The sequence below is a fragment of the Thunnus albacares genome, chromosome 20, assembly GCF_914725855.1.
Source record: "Thunnus albacares chromosome 20, fThuAlb1.1, whole genome shotgun sequence".
Classification (NCBI taxonomy): domain Eukaryota; kingdom Metazoa; phylum Chordata; class Actinopteri; order Scombriformes; family Scombridae; genus Thunnus; species Thunnus albacares.
The window spans coordinates 1,502,473-1,516,724 of record NC_058125.1 but is presented as its reverse complement, the minus strand read 5'-3'; the positions used below and the strand labels follow the sequence as shown (position 1 = coordinate 1,516,724).

Here is a 14,252-nt window from a genome sequence, read left to right as displayed (position 1 = left end):
GGCTGCAGTCACTTCCAACTCCACCCTGTGCCATCCTCACACCATCACCTGGAATCCTGCACAAAAGAGGAAGATTCAAAGGCATATTTAGAGGCAAGTTCCTACTCTTACGCTGTATTCAAATCAAATCCGGCGGTACAGCCCACTGTCACACGGTTGAACGGAGATGTGTGGGGGTGTGGGTGTGTTTACTTGTGCTCTAGAACGTAATCACTGTGAAATAATCAGAAAATAAATGTTTTATTGATCTGATTCACCAGCCTTCTCACTACCAGCACTCCTTCTCCTCATTCACTCTCCAGCTCGCTTGACCACAGCTGCTCTCTCTCTCTCTCTCTAACATCAGACCGAGTTCTTTCACTGGGTACAAAAGAGTGAGAACAGTCGGGGAGGTGAAGGACTTGAGTAAATCACGACTGACACTCCAAACTGTGAAGTCATCCCCCCCACCAAAGAACTTTTAATTTAATGTTCATTTTGCATCAATTCCTGTTTCCTCTTATTGTGGAATTAAATCAGAAAAAAAGCAGACATATTTTACTGCTGAAACTTGTTCAATATATTGTCCATTCATCTTTAGTTTTTACAACTTCTCAACTTCTGATGAGGACCAAGCACTGGAAGAAAACTGACACAGTTAATGTTGAGTGTGAGACATGAGTTTTCACACCATGCTGCAATGGACTGTAAATGCTGTGATAACTGGGTAGAGACTGAGAACACTTTTACCAGATACATACACTACCGTATCGTCCAAATACATCAGGAAACCTGCTCCAAGACATGATTCTGGTAAGTCATTTCTATATAAACTAAAGAGAAGTGGGCCAAAGACAGAACCCTGTGGGATTCCTGTTTTACTCTTTAAAAATTACTAAAATCTCTCATTATTAATAATGACACACTGTTCACAGTTAGAATGGTTAGGATTTCAACCACTGTAGTTTTATCAGCAAAATTAAATTTGGAAAGTTTATAAATATCAATATCATGGTTCAATGTGTCAAATGCCTTTTTTAACCCGCTCATGCATGAATTATAATAACCTCACTTTTTCCTAAGTGTTTTTATTCCTCTTTAGGCATGAAAAAAAATATTTGAACTTCAGTTTTTTTAAACATGCATTTTTCAAGAAGTTTGTCCAACTTAGTGGACAGATGATTAATTGTCATTTTTGTATTGCACTTACAAAGGCTGGCCAATGGATGGCATTGTATGGGATGACACACTAGAGTCCACTGTGTTGGCTGATGCCCATGCATATATAAGAAAATGGCTTTTAAATAGCTGTCCACTGTAGTGACCACTATGCATGAAAGGGTTAAGATCCAGAAAAGCTACCCCAACCACTTCACCTCTATCAAAGGATGGGAGGATTTAAGCTGCTCTATAAAAAAAGCAATTAGCAGTCTCTGTGGAATAATTAGGACAGAAGTCAAACTGTAATGGATGGAGATAATTGTTTGATTCATTGACTGATGTGCTACATTTTTTGAATCCTTTGAAAACACAGGTAGGATACTAACTGGCCTACAGTTACATGCCTAAACAACTGCTCCTGATTTAGGAATTGGTCGCACTCTTGCTTGTGTCCATCCACTAAAGAAACTCCCGCTGGTGATGGAGAGGTTGATGAGATGATTCAGAGGTACTACCAAAGTATTTCTGTGTTGTTTTATCCAGGTGAAAATGATCTTTTGAATGACTAGTGGCAAATGAATCTATTACTGTGAAGACTTCTGCCTGATTTGTTTGTTGTACTATAAACAGGAAAACATCCATTTTTAGAACTAGTTATATCAACATTAGGGATTTAAAAACCATTAGCAAGTTCCTCAACAGAAGGACCAAAATAACTCCTGAATTCATGAGCAATTTGTTTTTTGCCGGAGACCAACTGATTCCCAATTTGAAGTTCACACGAAGACACTGAGGGGTTTCATGCTACATGTGCCACTTTTTAATGGTGGGGGGCATACCTGCATCAATTTCCATAGGAGACCATGGCAAAGTAAAGCATTAAACTGCAGCTGTTCATCTTACAGCTCACCTTGGTCTTTTTTTTAACATTCCCTTTTTTTTTTTTAACATTCAATATACAGTTCAGAGTATATCCATATCTGGTTCTGCAGTCCAGTTTTTATTGAACACTTAAAAGATTGTTAATTTCTGTGGCAAATACATTACAGTTTCAAAATTAAAGCCTCCTACCAGCAAACCACTGAGAAATTATTTTTGTGAATCAGCTAAAAGAAATATATTTCATAGAGGCTTTTGTTATGATGCAGCGATTGGAAATGCATTCCTTTACCTACCTCACTATCAGAAAAAAAGCACAGAAAACGCAGGGTGCAAAATTAACTTTTTTGTCCACCGGTCAAATGGCTCGGGAATGTTCAAATCTTATCAGCCACTCAATAGATTACTATTGTTTTCTTGGCTGGTGAGTGAAGTAAATCTACCAGCCACTTGCATATTTTACCAGCATTTGGCAGGTGCTTATTTTGTGCCCTGCTGAAGAGTGAAGACTATGTCCACACTGCACCACCATGAACTGAAAATGCAGGTTACGTGTGAAAACAACATGCAGCTTTAGTGTTTTCAGGTTGTTTTTGTTGAGCTCTGTCCACACTGGAGAGCCAAAGCCATGTGAAAACTGTTCAATGTCTTCTTCACAGTCCTCTTACAGTGTTCAAACAATTAAATTGATTTATTGATTGATGGACCAGCAGAAAAGTAATCTTCAAAAACTTTGAATTTTCCCTCTTTTCAAATGTGAGGATTTGATGCTACTGTAGAAAAATGGCGGTGCAACATGGCGGGCTCTGTGGAAGAGGACCTGCTCCCTATGTAGATATAAAGGGCTCATTCTAAGGTAATGAAAACACAATAATTCTTATTTTCAGGTGATTATACACTAATTAAAACATACTTATGAATATTATATTCCATTTCTGCCGAGTCCATTCTGCTAGATGCCACTAAATTCTACACACTGCACCTTTAACAATTGATAGATTGTTCAAAAAATAATCTACAGAAAACAATCATTAGTTGCAGCTCCACAAACATTTTGCATGTGAGTGTAGATACGGGTTAATGACAACAGCTGCGCTGTGACATTGACAAGACTGACATTTAAAATGAGTGATCAAGAGAGAGAGAGACGGTGTCTGATCAGGTTTATGTCATGGTTTTCCAACAATCAAGACTGAGAGAAATTGATACATTTTCAAAGTTAATGGGTATACTGGAGACATGCTTTAAGTGCCCTTGAGCAAGACACTGTTTTAACAGTTTTTAGGGGTGCTGCTTTATAACTGACCTTTGACCTCCCACAAGGACAAGGATGTTTAAGGGGATGTGGAAGGGGAACAGAGACGAAATCAGGAACCAATAATTTATTGTAATATAATGATGATTTAAAAAAAATTAAACGTGATTATTTCTGATCAGAAAAACAGTTGTAATACTTATTTAGAATATTCAGTCCACATTCTAATTTTCTAAGAGCTATACTGAGTCAAAATCCCATTGTTAACCCACTGCAAAGACAAACATCTTTTTCACGAATTTACAAATACCTTTATTGTTATTGTTCATGTACATCGTCATTCAGTGTGCTGTATCAAGCTACATTGGAGGAGCAAAATATAAATATAGTTTACGTAGGCTGCGGGTGCAGATATAAGTTCATTCATTCATTAACAAGCTGCTATTTCCAACAGTGTTTAAAGGGCGATTTGATCTGTTTCCCTGTACTGGCCTGCAGTGGGGACCCATGCTTCCCCTCTCTGAGTGGAAGCATGAGATTTTCTACAAAAATCCATCTTTAAATGAGGGAGTCTAGTAGCTAATCTGCCTAGAAAACAACATAGTCTCCGCACCTGATAGTTTACTGACGGCTAATGCCTTTCATTATTTAATGGCGACACTTTAGCTAGCACTAGTAACGTTACGTCTCATACAGCTGTGCAAACTCTGTTTCAAAAAAACAACAATTTAACACCGCATTGTTTATACGCAAGGTTACACATGGTTAAATTATGACACAAGTAACTTCAAGCATCAAAGAGAGACACTGTTAAATTCGGGATACGTACAATTTACCAAGAATTACATGTTTGACCATTTAAAAATGACTTAATCTCAATTCATGTATGGTTTACCCTCTTATTCTCCAAGACACGAGCGTAACAATGGAAGGATTTCAAGGTGGAGTTTGGCGAGGTGAAACTTTCCAAAGAAATGCAAGAACTTACCATGAAATATCAGAGGACACATTTGACTTCTTTTTTCCAATGTAACGCTTTTAAGTGACTCGGGAGACGGCTGGGAAGCATACAGCTTTTGCTGAAACACAACTAACGCTGGCTAGCTTACTGAAAAAACAATCCTCAGTTTGGACTGAGTTGAATGATAAATGCCGCTGGACCCCCTGCTCCACTCGTTGTCTTCCTTTTTGTTCCGGCGTCACAATAAAATTTTCGTGGTTTCTCTTCTGTCCTCTCGGGTCTGATCAAAGGCCTTGTTTAGCATTTAGGACGTTATAAGAGGACTGGTACAAACACAGGTTACTTCCACTGCCAGCCGCTTCTCGCACTGTCTCGGATAGCTGTGTCAAGCTGGGCACGCTTTTCCGGTGAAGATCTTTGAAAATAAAAGATTAATTGAAGCATCAAATAGGTACCAAGCTTTCAGGAAGGTGAAAAAATGAAAACTTTTAACGTATTTGATTGGTAAACAGGGAAGGACTTGTAATTTCTAAAAATATCTGCTACTGATCCACAATGTTCCCGTTGTCTTTGTCTCTATTAGACACACTGTCACAGAACTGTAACTCTAACATAGGTTCTTTTATCTTTTTTCTTTCTTTTACAGCCATTTAGGTCTATGCAAAACTGATACCATTATGCAATTCATCACAGATAACTGATCAATTAAATGCTCAACGTTTCAATTTTGCTTTTGTTATTAAAAACGTGTACTTCCGATATTGCCTAACACTCGTGAGAATGACGCATCTCTCAGTCGCCCTGATTGTGCTGCTTTGTTGTCGATTTCTTTCAGTTGCAGCTTTACGCCCTCTGCTGGTCGTGATAACGCAGCACCTCACCAGCAGGCACCTTCACCCTGCCAATATGATAGAATGTATTCATCGGGAAGATTTCAATTTTCAGTTCTCTGAGTGCTTGACTGAGGGAAACATCTGTGACCAAAAAGATAACATTTCTGAGGTGGCATCACAAATCAATGAGAAGTATTACTGCAGACATTAGATTTAACATACACATAGAAGTGTATACACAAGTTGCACTTCTGCTAGAAAGAATCCATTAATATCACATCACCACTATTAATATTATCTGTTTGTATCTTGCCATTATCAACCACCCCATTAATGATCAGAAATAGCTACTACATACAGAACATAAATGAAAATGATAATATCACCAGTTGAATGCTGTACCCAAATCTGTTTAGTTTGCTTTGGGTGCCCTCCTGCTGCCAGAAATACCCACTAGAACATCAAATGTGTATTAATCTGTCTATGAAAAAAGTCCAATTTCCTTCCATATGAGTAACATTTGCTACCAGAGCATCATAGCTAATGTCCTTTCTTAGGTTGTTATTTGTTGGGGGGGAGCATTAGGCCTACAGTGGAGGACAAGGGGACCCAATATAATCCAATTCTTAGCCCTTAAAGATGGAAAATTCCATAACAATCCCCTCTTATTGATCATAAAATCATTACTAATTACCATTATCTTTAATGGTTAAATTAAAGGTAATCGTAACCGAAGACCGAATTTATTCTGTCTCATATTATTCTGTCTCATATTAGATGAAGCTCTAGCAATTTAAAGGGCACTCACATGACCCTACTTGACTACATCAGAACAATAAAACAAATGATTAAACATCCTTGGTTAACAACTTCAATCAAAATCAAAAAGTCAGTCACAACAATCATCATCATAATCAATACATTGTTGTCTTCAACCCATGTACTTTACGTACAGTAGGGGGTCACCACCATGGAGAGGTGTGGAGTCCATCCTCGCAGAGCAATCATTTTAACTTTCACCGAATCTGTGTTAGTTTTTTCACATACTCAGTCATGAACTCATCTGTCCAAAGCAGAGTAGCTTTGTGTGGTGTCAGAGGGGGGCTTGTCCCCGTGGACATTGGTCTCCCCATCAACACCTCAGGAGGACTTAGTCCTGTGGTTGCGTTTGGTGCACTTCGAATGGAATAAAACACAATAGGCAGTGCGTCAGGCCATTTCAGACAAGTTGTCATTACAGTTTTGGTCAACCTCTCTTTGATAGTTGCGTTGATTCTGTCAACTTGACCTGAACTCTGAGTGTGATGAGGAACATGCAACTGCCACTTGAACCCTAAGATATCTGACAGTCCATGAGTGATTTTTGACACAAAAGCTGAACCTCTTTCACTATCTATTCCCTGTGGCACCCCATACTTGGGGATCACATCTTTTAGTAGACACTTCACAACTGTTCTTGTGTCTTCTGTCCTTTTTGTAAAACCCTCCACCCACTTTGAGAACCGGTTATGACTGACAAATATTTGTAGCCTTGACAGTTTGGCATATGTACAAAGTCTATTTGCAAATTTACAAAAGAACCTGATGGGGGTTCTAAAAGGTCATGCTTCACTGTGCTGTTCTTCTTTCTGGTTTGTTGGCATGTTATACAACTATCTACAAGTGTTTGTGAGACTTGTGTAATGCCTGGCACAAACCATTGTGAGCAAATAACATCATTTATTACCTGCGCTTCACACTATCCCGAAAATGTCTTTTCTATAGTTTAAACCTCAGGTGGGTCCCTCTGTGTTGAGCATAGCCTGGAATTAGCCCAGAAATCAGTGGTACTGCAGAGGTTAAAAACACAAACCTGCAGACTTTTTTCTCTTCACAACCACACTCTGCTCTGTAACCAACTGCTATCAGCTTAATTTAACGTGTTTCAACATCTGTATTTTCTGTAAATGTATTGAGATTTTCAACCATTGTCAGCTCCTTTAATTTCATATTTTGTTCAATTTCGAACCAATGTTACAGTTAAAGGAACACACAGTTTCTTTAAAATGTCATCAAATGACATGGTAAGTGCCTTACCATGTCTTTGTTTGTGAATGCCAATTGTTATGGAGGAATGCTGGTCAATGGTCACCTCATCGGTGAAGAAAGTTTCCAGAAGCCTTTGATGTCCTAATGCTGAGAATATTTATTGAACACTTGGCCATACGGAGAACAGAAACAATAAAAATCAAGGTTGTCTGCACTAGATGCCGTCTCTTGCTGTTCTGAAGATGAAGATCTGACTTATGGTCTTTAACCCCAACAGATCATCCCACAATATGAAAAATAGTCTATTGGTTCATAAGTTTCTAAACTAGGAACTGCACTTTACCTGTGTTAGTTCAGGTCACATTGCATGGAGCTTCAGGTCACCGTCAACACGTTCTGGTTGAATGTCTGATTATGCTAATGGAATCTATGCAGTCACCTATCTGTGTTGTCTAGAAAGGCCCCCCCTCAAGATTTGTTTTTCTTTTTAGCAATTTCTTTTTACATTTTCACCTTTATTGGTAGAGAATGGTAGACAGAAAATGATGAGAGTGAGGGGGATGACATGCAACGGAAGTTGCAAACTGAGGACATTGCGGTTTATAAATGCGTCTTAACCACAAAGTAAGTGGGATGCCCAACATTTGTAATGTGCTTTGTGAGGCTAAGCCATTTCCAGCGTTATTTCAGGCTGACCAGGGCCCAGTTTGATGACCCGTTGGTGAGGATTGGTGCCAGGATATCACGGATGTACACCAACCACAGGTGGTCCGTCTCAGCTGCGGAGCGCCTGTCCATCCGTCTCCGGTGAGTTGCACTTTTTGGTCTGTCAAAATCAATAAATATTCACTGTATCTAGCTAGTCACACATCAGCTGAATTATCTGGTTTACTAAAGTGGCAGGATTCCAAATTAAACTTATAATTTTATATTATATTATATTCTTCATTGCGGTTGTAGCACAAGTTGTACAATTTATGAGTAAAGTTAATAGATTTAAAGTTAATAGATTTATTTCCTTAATCTCTTCATCTGCTTTTCATGTTTTTCAAAGGATAATTTGTTATTCTTTTATCCACCACAATAAAGTAATAATAGAAACAGGATGGGAAATTAGCACCAGCCACCAGCCAAATGCTGGTAAAATATTAGTGGCTGGTAAATTTCAGACACAAAATAATTATTTAGTGGTAGGTGAATTTGAACATAGTGGTTGGTAGATGTTCACATTTTGAAAAGATAATTTCCCACCATCAGTGAGCATTTAAAAAAAACACCTGTGCAGCCATATCAATAAAACTGCACAATTACTAAGCTAAATTAAATGTTTTCTACATCCTCCAGAACTGTAGCAGTGATCCAGCAGAAGACTGGGATGTGGCACAAGATGTGTAGGCTTCGTAATGTCTTGATGTGGGAGATGATTGGGCAGGCTTGCTCCTCATCTCTGAATTTCTTCCTGAAGTACTCCTCCCTCTGTGGGTCAGTGAACTCTCTGACTTCTGTCACCATGCCAACACACTCAGGAGGGATCTGATTGGCTGCTGCAGGTCGTGTGGTTTTCCAGAGGTGAGCAGAAGGAAGCAGTTTCCCCCTTATCAGGTTTGTCAACAGCACAGCCACTGAGGTGGACTCTGTAACATCAGTCAGGATCTCATTGTTGTGGAAATCCAGAGGAAGTCGGCACTCATCCAGACCATCAAAGATGAAGACAACCTGGAACTCTTCAAACCTGTAGATTCCTGCTTCTCTGGTTTCAGTAAAGAAGTGGTGAACAAGTTCCACCAAGCTGTACTTTTTCTCTTTCAACACATTCAGCTCTCTGACAGTGAAATGAAATGTGAACAGTATGTCCTGGTTGGCTTTGTCTTCAGCCCAGTCCAGAGTGAACTTCTGTGTTAAGACTGTTTTCCCAATGCCAGCTACACCCTTTGTCATCACTGTTCTGATTGGTTGGTTTCTTGCAGGCAGGGGTTGAAATAAGTCTTTACATGTGATTGTGGTTTTCAGTCTCGCTGGTTTCCTGGATGCTGTTTCAATCTGTCTGACCTCATGTTCATCATTGACCTCTCCAGTCCCTCCCTCTGTGATAGAACTCTGTGTAGATCTGATTCAGAGGTGCTGGGTTTCCTGCTTTCGCAATTCCCTTGAGCAAACATTAGAATTTACTCTCAAGATTAGATTTGAGTTTATACAGGCAAATGGTGACATTAGTTCTTGTTGGAGCAAACAGCAAATGAGACCAATAAGTGCAATTTAGAGCAGCAGTGTAAAAAGCTGGAATATGGGACTTTTCTTGGTGCCTACATACACAAGCATGATTTGACCATAAATTCAGTCAACTAAGTGACACAGGAGAAGTTTGTGATTTTGTCACAGTACTACTTGATGTCGACACAGGAGAAGTTTGTGATTTTGTCACAGTACTACTTGATGTCACAAGTTTAATGTTCAACCTGGCATTCTGACCAAGAAAAAAAAATGCAAGGGGCTGCGTTGGTGGGGACATGTTGTTTCAGATAGTGATGAGAAAAAAAAATCCTGGTAGGCTGGTTTGAGTGATACATCCATTGGTATGATAACAAAACAATGCACAACAGTTTGTAATACTATGTGACAGGATTTTACAATCATTTTGTCATCTGTGCTAGCAAGGAGAACAGTACAAATACACTGTTACACATTACAAAGTAGCCATCCAGGAATGAGTGCTTTAATGTATTTGATTGGCCAGCACAATGTGTTGCTGGATGATATGATATTGTTGTGGTAGATGCTGAGCCAGGTTCCACTTTTGCTGGATGACCCTGCTGTGCCAACACAACGGTCCCATTCAAATGAATAAGATGGCTGTGTTTTATTTCATACAGTGCTGATGTCTGTCTGAACATGGCCTTATAGCTGATTTACTGCAGCAGGTGTAGTGTAGTACTTAGACTTGTGCCTAGGAGCAAGAAAGCCTTGTGGGTTAAGGCATTCATAGAGAAGAATGGTCAAATGCACTGATAGAACAAAGCAGACATATCAGGGCCATTAGGAGCTACAGTCTGTGACTCTCATGTATTATCATTACATTTAGGTCACAGAGCTAAGAATGTTTTTTTTAATACCCGATGAGCTTTGAAAAGCCCAGAAGGCTGTCTAACAAGACTTTGCTGCTGTTTTGAAGATTCCTCTAGCTATCTGGATGAAAAAAACATATATTTATAATTTCATACAAAATAACATTGATATTTTTCTTGTGTCATACAAAATGAGCAGGGAGATATGTCATTTTTGAATATTTGGACATGAAATACAGTCACACATTGGGAAAAAGACAGCAGTTTTCTGATGTAATCATCCAATTTTTGTATCATTTACCTTCTCCATAAATTTTAACACTTTATTCTTCAGTCTACTGTTGGTAAATTAGCTTCGAGCTAACTCCAGTGCAGTGCATCTTTAATGTTTAAAACTGCCCTCTGTCCCAATCAATGAATCAAATCTACAATCCTAATATAAATAAGACCCAAAACCTAAACATAACAACAGGTCAAGAGAGAGAGAGGGAGAGAGAGAGAGAGAACACAAGATGCAAGATGAATCCCCAAGTCTTTGTTTATTATTGATCACAAACACATTGAACAATCTCACCAGTTACTGACCAACATCAGTTGCATTTGTTGTTTAGAGGCTCTTGTTCTGCAGTCATTTGGCATCCAAATGCAAATACAAATACAAGAAACATTTTATGTAATCACTTATATTTGTATTCATAAAGTAAAACACCAAACAAATACTGAAATGACACTCAGCATCAATAAACATGATTATCAGATGAACATGATTGTTACTGAATATTTCAGTGCAGAACAGCATAAATATTCACATTTTTAACTCTTAATGGTTGTGGTGACTATCGGATGGAGTGGCTTGTTGGAAATGCTGTGCACTGTGATTTCAAATTTAACTTGAGCTTAAAATATGTTGGAAGAATTTTTTTTTTTCAGAAACAAAGGATGGACAAAGTTCTGCCACAGTTATTTCATTGGTGATATTATTTCCTACATTTCCGCAGCAACTGGAAGTAATTCCACACAGTGAAGTCTGACATTTTAGGTTAAATGGATCAGTTCAATTCTTCAACTGGTTTTACAACAGCGATTGACATAGAATGAGCACAGGGAATACACAGATCACAGCACAGAGGACACCATGTCTTCATCTTACCATGATATATAGTAACAAATAATATACATACACTGATTCGCTAAACTGCTGGAGTTTATTGTAAAATTAAATGGAAATGAAAAATGTGATTTCTGGATATACTGATCGAATACTGAGAGGAACCATATTGCTTTTGTAATACCACAATTATTGCCACATGTTGAACTGTGGTCTTACAACTCCATATTATCTTATTTCAGAAACAATTGAACTGTATCTAAACTAGCTATGGCAGAAGTTAACCCATGCTGCAAGTTAAACACATTAACATGATGAATGAAATGTATTCTGACTGCATACAAATGGGCAATAGAACAATTCGCCTGTCTTTTATCTCAATATTATTATTCCATAGCACCGTCTGATAATTTTCTCTTTTGGATGGAGCAACAGATTTACGGTAAAACTTCAAGCTAAGTGTAAACACTGGGTTTTCTATAATGGCTGTGTGTAAATGATCTGATTACACAGGAGAAAGAGGACAGCTGGTCTTACATAGTCATTTCATGAGCTGGATGGATATTTAAAGGTTTTCCCACTGCCTAACTGTTCCAAGTGGTACATATACTTAAGGTGCCTTCACAGGATACAGTTTTGAAGTAGTTTATCTCAACTCTGGATTCTGGTTCAGTTTGTCTGACCAGACACCAACTGACCACACTGAGAAAGCCTGGTTTTTAGCCCTCCTCCAACAGAAGTGTGATGCAGTTTGCTAAGAGGGGCAACTTTAATCCACACTCACTATAGCATATGACACAGAAATGCAAAGGTTTATGAGTATAACGACACAGACTTCTCTAAATGTATTTGTTAATGGATAACTTAATGGTGGTGAACACACTGAGTGCTCAGTACAGTGATGGTACTGCACAATAGCAGAGGAGGAATCAATATAGGTACGCGCACACTGGAAAAAAAAACATTTACAAGAAATACATTATAGTTCATACACAATAAAGTTTCACAAATTGCCACTAGAGGGTGACAGAGGGTTGCACTTGGGCTCATGCACACCGACACACACACAAGTACATACACAGAGGAGGGAAGGCTGGGGACCCTGCTGGCTCATGCTGGAGGGGCTGAGGCCTGATCACTCGTCAAATCGTCCATCCAGGATGCTCTCAAATGAGAATGGGACAAACTTGAAGCCCTGGCCACAGTAGAACTTATTCTGGAACTCCACCCTGAAAAGTAAAGTCAAGAAGGAAGAAAGTAGTGGTCAGAAGCGAGGTTTAACAAGTATGGTTAAATATACCAACACCAACAATAAAAAGTCCCTGTTTGAAAATGCTTCCTGTTGAATATGATCCATGTCAGGTTACTGACCTGAAACACTGTCTGACTGTCTGTTCTTAAAATATACAGTAAGATGTATGATAAAATTGCTGAGCTTCAGACAGTGAGTGAGATGGAATTTGTCCTGCCAATGGCTCTTCTGACACACCTCTCCATCAAACATACCAGGTAATACATTTCACTCTTATTCCCCTGTCAACCAAATATATAACAAACAAGAATGAACGCAACTACAGGCGGAAGAAAGTCATATGGTGTCTGAACTGTTGGAACTGGGGCTTGCGACTGACAATCTTGTAACTTTCTGAAACTGATATTTACACAAACTTGATGCAGTGATCGGTCAGGTGTGCTGAGGCAACTACTTTGTGTGCATTGTTATCCATTTGTACAATTGTACGATCAATGGTGTTTCGCTGGTAGACATGGTCAGATAACATGTTTCACAAGCGACTTTGTTTCAAGCAGATGGTTCATTGTAAAGAAACCTAATTGTAAGATGCATAAAAGTTCAGGTTGTTTGTTTCTTATCCTTAAAAATCCCCTTCGGGTATGTAGACATATGCTTTGAATGATATCTACTCCGTCTACATCCGGCTTGTAGCTACATGCCTTTAATTCAGATTTAAGGTGCACACAGAGAAACTTTCCACTTTCAGCAGATGAATGTGAAAACAAACTCTGCACATCCATCATTCTAAACAGTGAAGCTCAAACATCATAGTTAGGTGATGACACATTTTTGACTGGAGGAGACTTTAACAATTATGTTTGAGTAAGTGGAAAAAATGGGAGTGGTTGGCATGGGAGTGCTAACACAATGTTGATGTTCACCATGTTCACACGTGGAAATGTTTAGTTTTGCAGGAATTCAGTTATACAAATTTATTGGACAAATTAACATTTTGACCTGATGATAGCCATAAATGAAAAGTCAGAGGAGCAGCAAATCTATTACATTCATCCATGAATGTGTGAACCAAATCTCACAGTGATCAAAACAACAGCTGTCAAGACAATTTATTCTGGACCAAAGTGGTCAATACACACAGCTTTGAACCATTCCCCTCCTGTGACATCCTGACTGAACTTGACTCACTACCACCAAAACCTCTTCACCTGTATCTGTCATACTAACAGACCTATTGATATGTTCCTAATGCATTTTTGAATTCTTTTGACTTTCACAGTCACAGGAAAACAAGCAAAACAAGAGCTCACCAGCAGATGGCCTTATAAATACAGCAGAAACCTGGAGAGCTGGCATGTATGACCTCCAGATTTGAGTGCAGTTTGGGTGGTTTTTTGTGATATTAATCTCATTCTTGTCAGTAAGACAAAGTGTAGCGTAAGTAAATCCTTCCACACAACAGTGGAACTTTTCTCTGGCCAGCCATCTGAAATAACAATACAATATAAAAAATAAAGATGCTCAAAATAACATAACATAACAAATAGCTTTGGATGACAGAGTTAGTGGCTGATATATGATTTTAATAAAAGGCTAATATCAGCCCCATTGTTCAGTGAACTGGTACATGAGGCTGCCTGTAATTCTACCTGAAGCTTTTGTGTCTACATATAAAAAACTCAGAGTAGTACTTGATGTACCACAGAGTACTGGTTGACTGTAGCAAACACATGA

General features: G+C 38.7%; 2 protein-coding genes across 6 annotated transcripts in view; both read right to left on the bottom strand.

The window, feature by feature from the left end:
- Nucleotides 1–8,440: 8,440 nt before the first annotated feature.
- On the bottom strand, nt 8,441–9,049 carry LOC122971422 (protein NLRC3-like; the record flags this gene model as incomplete). Its single annotated transcript, XM_044338062.1, has 1 exon — nt 8,441–9,049. A coding segment is annotated over exon 1 (594 nt), but the record flags the coding sequence as incomplete, so codon positions are not given.
- A 1,629-nt stretch (nt 9,050–10,678) lies between these two features.
- atp6v0a1b (ATPase H+ transporting V0 subunit a1b) overlaps nt 10,679–14,252 on the bottom strand; it is a 37,425-nt gene continuing 33,851 nt past the window's right edge. For all 5 annotated transcript variants that reach the window (XM_044338425.1, XM_044338424.1, XM_044338426.1 and 2 more), the window contains one exon: nt 10,679–12,495. In XM_044338425.1, the coding sequence (XP_044194360.1) occupies nt 12,402–12,495 (94 nt within the window). In that variant the 3' untranslated portion in view covers nt 10,679–12,401. The remainder of the gene's footprint in view (nt 12,496–14,252) is intronic.